General features: G+C 43.8%; 1 protein-coding gene across 1 annotated transcript; it reads right to left on the minus strand.

Moving 5' to 3' along the window:
- Positions 1–830: 830 nt before the first annotated feature.
- Positions 831–3,306, minus strand: TSHB (thyroid stimulating hormone subunit beta). Its single transcript, XM_038379739.2, has 3 exons — positions 3,024–3,306; positions 1,988–2,150; positions 831–1,159 (listed from the first exon to the last, which is right to left on the minus strand). Exons 1-3 carry the CDS (start codon positions 3,068–3,070, stop codon positions 917–919), a joined length of 453 nt encoding a protein of 150 aa, XP_038235667.1. The 5' UTR covers positions 3,071–3,306; the 3' UTR covers positions 831–916.
- Positions 3,307–14,508: the final 11,202 nt, after the last annotated feature.

A 14,508-nucleotide genomic window follows, 5' to 3' on the forward strand; every position in this document is an offset into this window, starting at 1 on the left:
ACTCTTCACCCATGCCTGCTTAGCACCTAAGAGAAAGCTGCCACTTACTGTGCACAGAGTGGGTGTAGCCCCCAAACTGAGGAGCAGGGCATGTGTAAATGTCACTTAGTGTACGTTGGGAGAGGACCCATGTGCCACCTATTTTATTTTATTTTTTTAAAGTGACCAAATGTGCCCAATATGTCCGAACCACATTTCATATAATCTTTACAAACAAAATTCAAACAGAAGGTTCAGCTTGCCCCCACTCCCTTTACCCTTCAACATAAATTACAGATAAGCCATAAAGTTCAACAAACGCAGGCTCCTTCAGTCAAGTGGGGAAGGAGGCTTCTCAGTGCAAAGTCCTTGATTCTGGAATTCCCAACCAGATGTTTAAAGCCACGGACATATAGTTTGTGCACCCAAGGACTCTACTCATGGGGAGAGGCATCTCTCAGACAGACAGTATTAAGATGTATACATGGATGTCAGCACCTGAGAGCAAAGAGGAAATGAGCACACTGCAGTGACCCAATCTAGAAAGTACCAAGGGTCAAGGAACAGATCTAAAATAAATAATCACAATCAGGTATTGAGCCTGGAGATGACAAAGCAGCAGATCACCACATCTTAGATCATCGTCCAATAGGCCAGGGCGCATCCCCCTAGCAATGCCTAAATCCTCCCTGCACACCAATTATTTTTATCCTTTTTGCCTCCCTTCACTTCCACCAGTGCCCTCCAATGTTGTAGTTGCTTTGTCCTATCAGGGCGATACAACAGTAAATTTGCTAGGATTCCTTTAGATTAAAAAATTCTACAGACCAACTTGCAGATCTGTTGTGTAATACAATTTTATTTATGACTCAGTTATAGATAGCAACTAGCTAAGTGTGGGGCATAAGGTACATTTCAACCTCATTCAGTAATAAGCTCACACATTATAGGGCTTCTGTGGTTTAGTGCAATAGTCTGTCCTGACTGTCTCATGAATGCAGTCACTGTAATCAGTGTTACATTTACCACACTTGCAGTTCGTCGCCACTGGGTAAGAGTAATAGGGGACAGTGTGTCGTGGGCAGCCAGGGAGTACCACTGTTCTGTACACCATGTCTTTATATGTGCACACATCCTGGGACAGGGCACTTTTGAGGAGTAGCTTCTTACCATTGCTGTCCTATAAAAAAAAAAAAAAAAAAGAGAGAGATGTTATTCTGTTTTACTGAAGGATACACAAGTGACCCAGTGACTCAAGACCCCCCTGAGTCATTCTGATTGTGTTCAGAAGGCAGGCATCTTTCCCTGCAGACTGTAATGGCTGCATTTCTAGTGTAGTTCTACTGAGATCTCTCACTGAAAATCTGCATGTGAATAGTCTCCACATCTCTATAAAGATTTCCACATTATGCTGCACCTGCTGCCTGGCTGAGGTAAACCCACACGTAACACCAGAGCTCCGTGACCTGCACTGACTGCCTATTGGTTTAAGGGTGGAATTTTAGGTGCTGGCTCTAAGGGTAGCATGGGACCTGCCTATGTGTGAGAGACACCTCTCTCCCCACACTGTACTGCCATCACTGTGATCAGTGCATTGACTTACCAGCTGCACACATGATGAGGCAGAAGTTACTGAAACAATTCACTTAGTAATTTAAAAAAAATTCTGTCCCTCATTAAATGGGAGAAGAACCTCTTTTCCATCCTAACCCCCAAATTCATAGGAGAAGAAGCCATTGCAATGTGAGCAGCAGCTGCCAATCTTCTACTACGACATTTTTGATATAGGCACCAGATCCATCAGATGGCTTCTCCCACCTCCCCTCCGTGTCTGAATGATTTGCCAAATGTGGCAAGTGTGTGATTTTCTATCTATTGTAAATAATGTAAGAGATTAATAGTTTGTCCTGCTGATTTTCTAGAGGAAGTAATGAGTGAGCTCAGATGTTCATACCACAGCAGTGGACACAATAGAAGCACCCGCCTAGAACAGAATAGTGCCTGGTACCCGTGTCATGCAGAATCCAGCACAGATGGTTGTGTTGATGGCCAGGCAGTATGCACATTCTCTCTTCTCCACGTGGATGATGTACTCAATGGGAGCACAAAAAGACATTGCCTGCCCAAAAGTCAGGCCAAAGAGAAGGGACATCAGAAAGATGGGACTCATGCTAGATGAAAAGACAAAATATCAAAGGAAAAAGCATTAGATGTGGCCTTCTGCCATGTTCTGAAAAGCCACTGGGGAACCAGTTATATTATTCCCAAAAGGGAAAAAGAATGAAATTATATCCAACAAGAACTTGACGAAGTTCCACTACCCTCAGTCCTTTATTTGAAATAGTACTGACTGCCGCCGGAGGCAGGGTGCCAAAACGTGGAACAATGAGACAAATCTCATGTTCGCTTCCTCGTATTAAATCCCATTACATGGAACTTTCTGTTAATGAGTCATAAAATGCTGACACAATAAAATAGCAGGAAGTTTCCCCAACCCTCCCTACTAAAGGATCTAAGAAATGTGACAAACGAAAGAAACAATGAGCGCTAGAGTTGAAACCCAAAACCCAAAATAATTCCATTGGCTTTAAAGAAAGCAAGTCCTATAAAATGGTGAAAAAATGAAAAGAAATGGCTGTGTAGACAGACTACATAATCACACTTCTGACATTCCAATTGGCTGTTTTAATTAGAGGCCCATTGACTGGAGCTGGTGAAATATGTACACTGCCAGTAATTAAGTAACATTCTTGTAAATGACAGCAAATGACAGAAGATCAGTAAAGAGTTCAAATCAATCAACCATCTACCAGCTCTGCTGACTTTTCGCATACATGCTGAGGGATCCCTAGAATGAAGCTCTGGTTAGCTCCAGGGTCTGCTCAACAGCCTCCAAAGTACAAAGTTAAACTGACAGTGTCTACAAATTTATGGACATCATCCTCTGAACTCTTTCAGCCTCTAGTTTCCCCAGCCAAAGCCATTATGTTGTCCAGTTTACAACACCCAGTAGCTGCAACAATGCTGAACCTGCAATGACCAACCTGTTGGCAGCTGAATCTTTCCTCAATATAGTAGCCTGAGTCTGCATTGTGGAGTTGGAGAGGCTGCGACCCAGCACAAGCTCTCACTGTGCTTTATACTCTCCAAGCTAATACCAGGCTGAGCGTACTGTTTATATAATTGCATTTGAATTGCTGCTTTCTTATCTCAAACCTATCTACTGAAAATTCATACTGAACTATAAAGCAAATGTAATTGGAACAAATGTTCCAATTATATCCTCACATGGAAACTGGGACTGGAAATCTAATTACTTTAACACTCATTTTCCTCTCAGCCTTTTAAACTAAATGTTGCTTTAAAAAAGATCTTATCGATGAGTTTAGTGACTACGCAGGACAGTAACAGCATGACAAAAAGGCTACCATGGACATATAGCCAACTTGGGTGCTTAGAACTGAGAGCTGCTATAGGAATTACAGATGGTTATTTTCCCCATATTGTTTATTTTGGGGAAGGACTTAACTCTGGCTCCCACTGGATGCAATGTGACCAGAAACCAGATAGATATAACAGAGGCAGTAGCATGCATAGAAAGGGCTAGATTCACAAAGAAACTTAGATGTGGAGATGCTGAGTGGCACCATGCTTAACTTTCAGGTGCCTAGAAAATCACTGGGATTAATGAAGTCTAAGTCAGGCACTGGGGCTCCCTGTACAATGAATGGGGAGAGACAGGCATCCCAGAATGGGATTCGCAAAAGCCAGCATGCTAGGCAGTTCCCCATCTCAACTAGCCAATGGGAGATTCTAAGAAGAGGGGGGTGTCCTAAGCTCTGCTCCACTCAGGAAGTTCAGCACCTTGCTTTGCTAGGGATTTTCAGCTGCAAACTCTCTCTTGTGGTTAGGTGACTACACCATTTTTGCAAGTAGATACTCCCTCATAATTTTTAGCAAGTGGTTAGGGTATTCACCTGGGATGTGGAAGACTTCCAGCTCAAGCCCCATCTCCACCTGAGGTGAGAAAGGATCTGCCATCTGTCAGATGAGTGCCCCACTCACTGGGATATATATGGACATTCTGATATGTGACTACCTCAGTCTGTCCTGTTGAAGCTGTTTCACTGTAAATAAATCAATCACTCAACCAGAGCAAGAGAGATCTCAAGCATGAGAATGACTCTATCCTGATGACAGGTTTCAGAGTAGCAGCCGTGTTAGTCTGTATTCGCAAAAAGAAAAGGAGTACTTGTGGCACCTTAGAGACTAACAAATTTATTAGAGCATAAGCTTTCGTGAGCTACAGCTCACTTCATCGGATGCATTTGGTGGAAAAAACAGAGGAGAGATTTATATACACACACACAGAGAACATGAAACAATGGGTTTATCATACACACTGTAAGGAGAGTGATCACTTAAGATAAGCCATCACCAGCAGCAGGGGGGGGGAAAGGAGGAAAACCTTTCATGGTGACAAGCAAGGTAGGCTAATTCCAGCAGTTAACAAGAATATCAGAGGAACAATGCATCCGATGAAGTGAGCTGTAGCTCATGAAAGCTTATGCTCTAATAAATTTGTTAGTCTCTAAGGTGCCACAAGTACTCCTTTTCTTTTTGCGAATACAGACTAACACGGCTGCTACTCTGAAACCTGTCATTATGCAAGGCACTGAATTTAGCCGTATAGAGTGGAAATCTGTCAACTTCATGAAAAAACTCGCACAGATACAGACAGACATCATCTTCCTCTCCAAATGCAAACAGATGGACATCATACCGAAAGGACTGAAGGTAAAAAATCCATTACAATCTACATACCACACAGACTATGCTGACAGCTTGTGCCACACACTCTCAAGGAAACTGCGGAACCACCTGATCAACATCCTCTACAGCAAACAGGGAAAGATTAAGAATGAGCTCTCAAAAATGGATACTCTCATAAAGAACCAACCTTCCACACAAACTTCCTCGTGGCTGGACTTTACAAAAACTAGACAAGCCATTTACAAACTTCTCTACAAAAGAAAAAGGACACTAAGCTATCTAAACTACTATATGCCACAAGGGGCCACAACAATGGTTCCCGTAACCCACGCAGCAATATTGTTAATCTATCCAACTATACTCTTAGCCCAGCAGAAGAATCTGTCCTATCTCGGGGCCTCTCCTTTTGCCCCTCCATCCCCACGAACATGATACAGTTCTGTGGTGACCTAGAATCCTATTTTCGACGTCTCAGACTCAAGGAATATTTCCAACACACCTCTGACCAACATATTAACCCACAGAGACCTTCCTGCCAACACTACAAAAAGAAGGATTCTGGGTGGACTCCTCCTGAAGGTCGAAACAGCAGCCTGGATTTCTACATAGAGTGCTTCCGCCGACGTGCACGAGCTGAAATTGTGGAAAAGCAGCATCGCTTACCCCATAACCTCAGCCATGCAGAACACAGCGCCATCCACAGCCTCAGAAACAACTCTGACATCATAATCAAAAAGGCTGACAAAGGAGGTGCTGTCGTCATCATGAATAGGTCGGAGTATGAACAAGAGGCTACTAGGCAGCTCTCCAACACCACTTTCTACAAGCCATTACCCTCTGATCCCACTGAGAGTTAGCAAAAGAAACTACAGCATTTGCTCAAGAAACTCCCTGAAAAAGCACAAGAACAAATCCGCACAGACACACCCCTAGAACCCCGACCTGGGGTATTCTATCTGCTACCCAAGATCCATAAACCTGGAAATCCTGGACACCCCATCATCTCAGGCATTGGCACCCTGACAGCAGGATTGTCTGGCTATGTAGACTCCCTCCTCAGGCCCTTCGTTACCAGCACTCCCAGCTATCTTCGAGACACCACTGACTTTAAACTAGGGCTTTAAACTAGGTTCACCGGGGGAAGGAGACCAAAGCCCTGAGGTAAGTGGGAAAGCGGGATACCGGGAGGAAGCACAGGCAGGAAGGTCTGTGAGGGGAGGGCTCCTGCCTCATACTGGGAATGAGGGGCGATCAACAGGTTATCTCAAGTGCTTATATACAAATGCACAAAGCCTTGGAAACAAGCAGGGAGAACTGGAGGTCCTGGTGATGTCAAGGAATTATGACGTGATTGGAATAACAGAGACTTGGTGGGATAACTCACATGACTGGAGTACAGTCATGGATGGTTATAAACTGTTCAGGAAGGACAGGCAGGGCAGAAAAGGTGGGGGAGTAGCACTGTATGTAAGGGAGCAGTATGACTGCTCAGAGCTCCGGTACGAAACTGTGGAAAAACCTGAGTGTCTCTGGATTAAGTTTAGAAGTGTGTGCAACAAGAGTGATGTCATGGTGGGAGTCTGCTATAGACCACCGGACCAGGGGGATGAGGTGGATGAGGCTTTCTTCCGGCAACTCACGGAAGCTACTAGATCGCATGCCCTGATTCTCATGGGTGACTTTAATTTTCCTGATATCTGCTGGGAGAGCAATACAGCGGTGCATAGACAATCCAGGAAGTTTTTGGAAAGCGTAGGGGACAATTTCCTGGTGCAAGTGCTAGGGGAGCCAACTAGGGGGAGCGCTTTTCTTGACCTGCTGCTCACAAACCGGGTAGAATTAGTGGGGGAAGCAAAAGTGGATGGGAATCTGGGAGGCAGTGACCATGAGTTGGTTGAGTTCAGGATCCTGACGCAGGGAAGAAAGGTAAGCAGCAGGATACGGACCCTGGACTTCAGGAAAGCAGACTTTGACTCCCTCAGGGAACAGATGGCCAGGATCCCCTGGGGGACTAACATGAAAGGGAAGGGAGTCCAGGAGAGCTGGCTGTATTTCAAGGAATCCCTGTTGAGGTTACAGGGACAAACCATCCCGATGAGTCGAAAGAATAGTAAATATGGCAGGCGACCAGCTTGGCTTAATGGTGAAATCCTAGCGGATCTTAAACATAAAAAAGAAGCTTACAAGAAGTGGAAGGTTGGACATATGACCAGGGAAGAGTATAAAAATATTGCTCGGGCATGTAGGAAAGATATCAGGAGGGCCAAATCGCACCTGGAGCTGCAGCTAGCAAGAGATGTCAAGAGTAACAAGAAGGGTTTCTTCAGGTATGTTGGCAACAAGAAGAAAGCCAAGGAAAGTGTGGGCCCCTTACTGAATGAGGGAGGCAAGCTAGTGACAGAGGATGTGGAAAAAGCTAATGTACTCAATGCTTTTTTTGCCTCTGTTTTCACTAACAAGGTCAGCTCCCAGACTGCTGTGCTGGGCAACACAAAACGGGGAAGAGATGGCCAGCCCTCTGTAGAGATAGAGGTGGTTAGGGACTATTTAGAAAAGCTGGACGTGCACAAGTCCATGGGGCCGGACGAATTGCATCCGAGAGTGCTGAAGGAATTGGCGGCTGTGATTGCAGAGCCCTTGGCCATTATCTTTGAAAACTCGTGGCGAACGGGGGAAGTCCCGGATGACTGGAAAAAGGCTAATGTAGTGCCCATCTTTAAAAAAGGGAAGAAGGAGGATCCTGGGAACTACAGGCCAGTCAGCCTCACCTCAGTCCCTGGAAAAATCATGGAGCAGGTCCTCAAAGAATCAATCCTGAAGCACTTAGAGGAGAGGAAAGTGATCAGGAACAGTCAGCATGGATTCACCAAGGGAAGGTCATGCCTGACTAATCTAATCGCCTTTTATGATGAGATTACTGGTTATGTGGATGAAGGGAAAGCAGTGGATGTATTGTTTCTTGACTTTAGCAAAGCTTTTGACACGGTCTCCCACAGCATTCTTGTCAGCAAGTTAAGGAAGTATGGGCCGGATGAATGCACTATAAGGTGGGTAGAAAGCTGGCTAGATTGTCGGCTCAACGGGTAGTGATCAATGGCTCCATGTCTAGTTGGCAGCCGGTGTCAAGTGGAGTGCCCCAGGGGTCGGTCCTGGGGCCCGTTTTGTTCAATATCTTCATAAATGATCTGGAGGATGGTGTGGATTGCACTCTCAGCAAATTTGCGGATGATACTAAACTGGGAGGAGTGGTAGATACGCTGGAGGGGAGGGATAGGATACAGAAGGACCTAGACAAATTGGAGGATTGGGCCAAAAGAAATCTAATGAGGTTCAATAAGGATAAGTGCAGGGTCCTGCACTTAGGATGGAAGAATCCAATGCACCGCTACAGACTAGGGACCGATTGGCTCGGCAGCAGTTCTGCGGAAAAGGACCTAGGGGTGACAGTGGACGAGAAGCTGGATATGAGTCAGCAGTGTGCCCTTGTTGCCAAGAAGGCCAATGGCATTTTGGGATGTATAAGTAGGGGCATAGCGAGCAGATCGAGGGACGTGATCGTTCCCCTCTATTCGACACTGGTGAGGCCTCATCTGGAGTACTGTGTCCAGTTTTGGGCCCCACACTACAAGAAGGATGTGGATAAATTGGAAAGAGTACAGCGAAGGGCAACAAAAATGATTAGGGGTCTAGAGCACATGACTTATGAGGAGAGGCTGAGGGAGCTGGGATTGTTTAGTCTGCAGAAGAGAAGAATGAGGGGGGATTTGATAGCTGCTTTCAACTACCTGAAAGGGGGTTTCAAAGAGGATGGCTCTAGACTGTTCTCAATGGTAGCAGATGACAGAACGAGGAGTAATGGTCTCAAGTTGCAATGGGGGAGGTTTAGATTGGATATTAGGAAAAACTTTTTCACTAAGAGGGTGGTGAAACACTGGAATGCGTTACCTAGGGAGGTGGTAGAATCTCCTTCCTTAGAGGTTTTTAAGGTCAGGCTTGACAAAGCCCTGGCTAGGATGATTTAACTGGGACTTGGTCCTGCTTTGAGCAGGGGGTTGGACTAGATGACCTTCTGGGGTCCCTTCCAACCCTGATATTCTATGATTCTATGACTTCCTGAGGAAGCTACAGTCCATTGGTGATCTTCCTAAAAACACCATCCTAGCCACTATGGATGTAGAAGCCTCTACACCAACATTTCACACAAAGATGGACTACAAGCCATCAGGAACAGTATCCCCGATACTGTCACGGCTAACCTGGTGGCTGAACTTTGTGACTTTGTCCTCACCCATAACTATTTCACATTTGGGGACAATGTATACCTTCAAATCAGCGGCACTGCGATGGGTACCCGCATGGCCCCACAGTATGCCAACATTTTTATGGCTGACTTAGAACAACGCTTCCTCAGCTCTCGTCCCCTAATGCCCCTACTCTACTTGCGCTACATTGATGACATCTTCATCATCTGGACCCATGGAAAGGAAGCTCTTGAGGAATTCCACCATGATTTCAACCATTTCCATCCCACCATCAACCTCAGCCTGGACCAGTCCACACAAGAGATCCACTTCCTGGACACTACGGTGCTAATAAGCGATGGTCACATAAACACCACCCTATATCGGAAACCTACTGACCGCTATTCCTACCTACATGCCTCTAGCTTTCATCCAGATCATACCACTCGATCCATTGTCTACAGCCAAGCGCTACGATATAACCCCATTTGCTCCAACCCCTCAGACAGAGGCAAACACCTACAAGATCTCTATCGTGCATTCCTACAACTACAATACCCACCTGCTGAAGTGAAGAAACAGATTGACAGAGCCAGAAGAGTACCCAGAAGTCACCTACTACAGGACAGGCCCAACAAAGAAAACAACAGAATGCCACTAGCCATCACCTTCAGCCCCCAACTAAAACCTCTCCAACGCATCATCAAGGATCTACAACCTATCCCGAAGGACGACCCATCGCTCTCACAGATCTTGGGAGACAGACCAGTCCTTGCTTACAGACAGCCCCCCAATCTGAAGCAAATACTCACCAGCAACCACACACCACACAACAGAACCACTAACCCAGGAACCTATCCTTGCAACAAAGCCCGTTGCCAACTCTGTCCACATATCTATTCAGGGGATACCATCATAGGGCCTAATCACATCAGCCACACTATCAGAGGCTCGTTCACCTGCGCATCTACCAATGTGATATATGCCATCATGTGCCAGCAATGCCCCTCTGCCATGTACATTGGCCAAACTGGACAGTCTCTACGTAAAAGAATGAATGGACACAAATCAGACGTCAAGAATTATAACATTCAAAAACCAGTTGGAGAACACTTCAATTTCTCTGGTCACTCGATCACAGACCTAAGAGTGGCTATACTTCAACAAAAAAGCTTCAAAAACAGACTCCAACGAGAGACTGCTGAATTGGAATTAATTTGCAAACTGGATACAATTAACTTAGGCTTGAATAGAGACTGGGAATGGATGAGTCGTTACACAAAGTAAAACTATTTCCCCATGGTATTTCTCCCTCCCACCGCACCCCCCACTGTTCCTCTGATATTCTTGTTAACTGCTGGAATTAGCCTACCTTGCTTGTCACCATGAAAGGTTTTCCTCCTTTCTCCCCCCTGCTGCTGGTGATGGCTTATCTTAAGTGATCACTCTCCTTACAGTGTGTATGATAAACCCATTGTTTCATGTTCTCTGTGTGTGTGTGTATATAAATCTCTCCTCTGTTTTTTCCACCAAATGCATCCGATGAAGTGAGCTGTAGCTCACGAAAGCTTATGCTCTAATAAATTTGTTAGTCTCTAAGGTGCCACAAGTACTCCTTTATTTCTATCCTGATGGTTAGAGCACTACTTGGGAGACCCAGGATCCAGTCTCCCTGCTCCAATTACTTTTTAAAATTATTTCTTTACAATGGAACAGCTTCAACAGCAGAGACTGATGGAGACCCACATCAGAATATCCCCTTGCTCAGTGTGTAGGCACTCACCTGAAATGTACTACAACCCTGTTCAAATCTCTTCTCTCTCTCTCCAGTAGAGGGGGGACTTGAATTGGGGAGGTTGGGGTGGGACGACGTATCTCACAATATCCCAGTTGAGTACTCTAACCAGCGAGCTGAAAGTTATGAGGGAGGTCCTCTCTGCCACCCGGCCTTTTTGCATAAGCTCCCCTATAGAGATCCAGTTTAGTAGATGAGCTATGACCACACTTGGTGGATCAATCCCCACAGGCAACTTTGGCAGAGGAATGCTTATATTCCCCCCAGTTTATGTATCGTTCTGGGGCTTAGGTATCCAGAGGTCTGGGGTAGGGCTGCAGTGCACATGCAGAAATGTAGGCACATAGAGAATGCTTACTGCAAAAATTTAGGTACCAAGCAAATTGTGACACCTACTGGCTTCAGTGGCAGATCATGGGGTTGTGAATCCCAGTAGGGCTTCATTCTGGAATACAGATGCCTAAAATGGCAGTTAGAGGCCTAAGTCCTTTTTTGAATCTAGTCCAAAATTAATAAGATTCAAACTGTAGCTAATTTGAAAAAATTCCCTCCGTCACTCCACCATTTTACATGGGAACAGGAGTTTTAATCTACCCGCACAAGCAGATATAGAAATGATTTGGGCATTGAACCTATTTTGCAAAAGAGTGATGGCAACCAGTGACTCAAAATTAGTCATATCCAATGGGAATCAAGTCTCTAGAAACAGCTATATGCAGCATGGCTAGAAGCACCATATTGAATATCTATGTCTGGAGAACGTTTAGAAATGGGAGTGCTCAAGTCCCAGTGGAGACTGGACAGATACTGGGGAAGCACTCTGGGTGGCTAAGGGGGTTGCACGGCTGCATGTGAGTTGGCCTCGATGAGACGTGTGCATTCTCATTGATAGTAGGGCTGTTGCCCTCTCCTGCTTCATCAGGAGCCAACTTGCCTTCCCATCTCATTTATTTTGTCCTTTGAGCTTTTCTGGTTCTTACTCTACTGTTAGCATCCCAGACACATCCTCAGTAACCACTAGCTGCTGTTAAGTTTTCATGAATCTGATCCAAAACATGTCACATAACAACAGCCCAGTTCTCCATTTACATGGACATGAGAAATACAATACAATTAAGATTAACTTGACTTTGGTGAACACACAGTGAGTTGGGCAGGAGGGATCCAGTTAGCCCAGACTTGTGCCAAGCTACTCCACTCGCTGGCACATTAGTAGGACTGCTTCACTGCCATGACTTCAGACTGCAGAACGTGTCTCTTTGTCCTGGGATGGTCCTTCAGTGATACCATAATGTCAGAAAAAACACATTTTACTCATCCCACCTCATTTCCCAGGGGTCTCTAATAATGGGTTTCTTTATATAACCTGCCAGGAATTAGGTACGACTCTTTCTGGCTTAAGGGTATGAGCATAGTATTAATTGTACTCTCGATAACATCTGTCCATGCTGTCTCAGCAGTAAAATTATAATACTGATATTTTGCTACTATTACTATTTAACTCTTTCTTGTCCTGATATAATTAAAATGTAACTAGATATACTGTTTGTGTGTGTACATATATTTTAAACAGGTGAGTGTATGTGCATAAAACTAGTCTCAGGGAATAAGTTCCTGCCTGAGAAAATCTAATATTTACAAGCATGCACAAAGAGATTGGTGTTTCTACTGAGATCCAGAAAGGATAGAAAAGGTCAATGCAAGAGAAAACATACTTCCTCCAAAATGTGGTAAGGGGGAGATAAAATCCAGTGAGATGCAAAAACTGCATAGACACCTGTCCTATCCAGAGTCCCTCTTCTAGTCCTGCATAAGTCAAAGCACTGGCATCTGACACATCACCTTCCCAGCATACCTGCAAAGGGTGCCGTTGGGGAACAACTAGTGCCTTTCACCCACAGATCTCAAAGTCATTTACATATAGGACCCCAGGCTGTTGGGGTTGTGCTTGTATCTGTTGGTCCTGACATGAGGAACCCAGTGGATAAGGAATTAATGTGCCCTCACCATATTACATGCTGTTTATATTTAGTATGAGCAAACAGAGGACACACCCAATCAGAAAGGTATACACTAAGTACTTCAAAAGGGATAATATTACAAAGCTGAAGAATATTATGAGTGAAACTTACTGGAGAAAACCTTTAGACACAAAAAAAATGAATGAAAATTGGTAGTTCTTAAGAAGAGTTCATTACATGTCCAAAAGAGCCACAATTCTACAATCACCAAAGAGGAAAGCTTGGGTTAAAAGCCCGTCCTGGTTTAGAGGGGAAATAAAGACATCAATTAAAAATACATAAACAAATGGAAAAAAGGGAAATCAAGTAGCAATCAATTTAAATTGGAAGTAATAAAATGCAGAAAATAGATAAAGAAAACTAATTAAATCAGAGAAAAATCCCTTGCTGACAGGGCCAAGGACAACACGGAGGAGTTTTTTTAGTATGGAACAAAAGAAATCCTAACAATGGCATAAACCCATTCCTAGATGGAGACAGTACATTTGTTAATAGCAATGCAGAAAAGGCAGAAGTAGTCAGTAAATATTTCTGTTCTGTATTTGGAAAGAAGGATGATGTACTGGTATCGAGTACTTTCCAGTCCATTAGTAACTGAGGAGATGGTTAAATAGCATGTATTAGGGATAAATATTTTAAAATCAGCAGGCCTCGATAACTTGTACCCAAGAGTCCCAAAAGTGTTGGCTGAGGAGATCTCTGGCCCGCTAATGCTTTTAAATAAATCTTGGAATACTGGGGAAATTCCAAAAAACTGGAAGAATGCTAATATTGTAACAGTACTATAAAGGTCAAACAAGAGGACCCAGGTAAGCAGTAACCTGGTTGGCTTCACAGAAATCGTGGGAAAAATAATGGAAAAGCTGATTCAATATTTGATCAATAAAGAATTAAAGGATGGGAACCTAGTTAATCGCAGTCAATATGATTTTAGGGAAAACAGGTCAAATCAGGTTTGTTTGACCTCATTTTTTTATGAGATTATGCATTTGGTAGACAAAGGTACAGTAGAACTTCAGAGTTACAAACACCTCGGGAATACAGGTTGTTCATAACTCTGAACAAAACATTATGGTTGTTCTTTCAAAAATTTGCAACTGAACATTGACTAAATATAGCTTTGAAACTCTACTCTCAAGGAAAAATGCTGCTTTTAACCATCTTAATTTAAATGAAACAAGCACAGAAACAGTTTCCTTACCTTGTCAAATCTTTTTTTTTTTTTTTTTAACTTCCCCTTTATTTTTGTAATAGTTTACATTTCACACAGTACTGCTCAACACAGTGTTTGCTTTCTTTCTTTCTTTCTTTCTTTGGTCTCTGCTGCTGCCTGATTGCATATTTCTGGTTCCAAATGAGATGTGTGGTTGACCGGTCAGTTTGTAACTCTGAGGTTGTCATAAACATACAGCTAAGGGTAGCATAAAATCCCTTCTACATTCTGATTAACAAATTAGCACTATACAGTTATCAGTAAAGCAAATGTTAACTGAATTAAGAACTAATTGAACAACCCCAAATAGTAGTAGTTGTAGGCCTTTCAGGAGCCCTTGGTGTACCTAAAAGTGTGAACCAAAGTAAACCTTGCGAGAATAGTAACACTAGGTATTAGCTAGCAATGTAAACACATTTTTGAGAGGATGATACAGGAACACACATACCTTTCAAGTAACTACATAAACACATTCTTAAGAGAATG

The sequence above is a fragment of the Dermochelys coriacea genome, chromosome 21, assembly GCF_009764565.3.
Source record: "Dermochelys coriacea isolate rDerCor1 chromosome 21, rDerCor1.pri.v4, whole genome shotgun sequence".
NCBI lineage: Eukaryota > Metazoa > Chordata > Testudines > Dermochelyidae > Dermochelys > Dermochelys coriacea.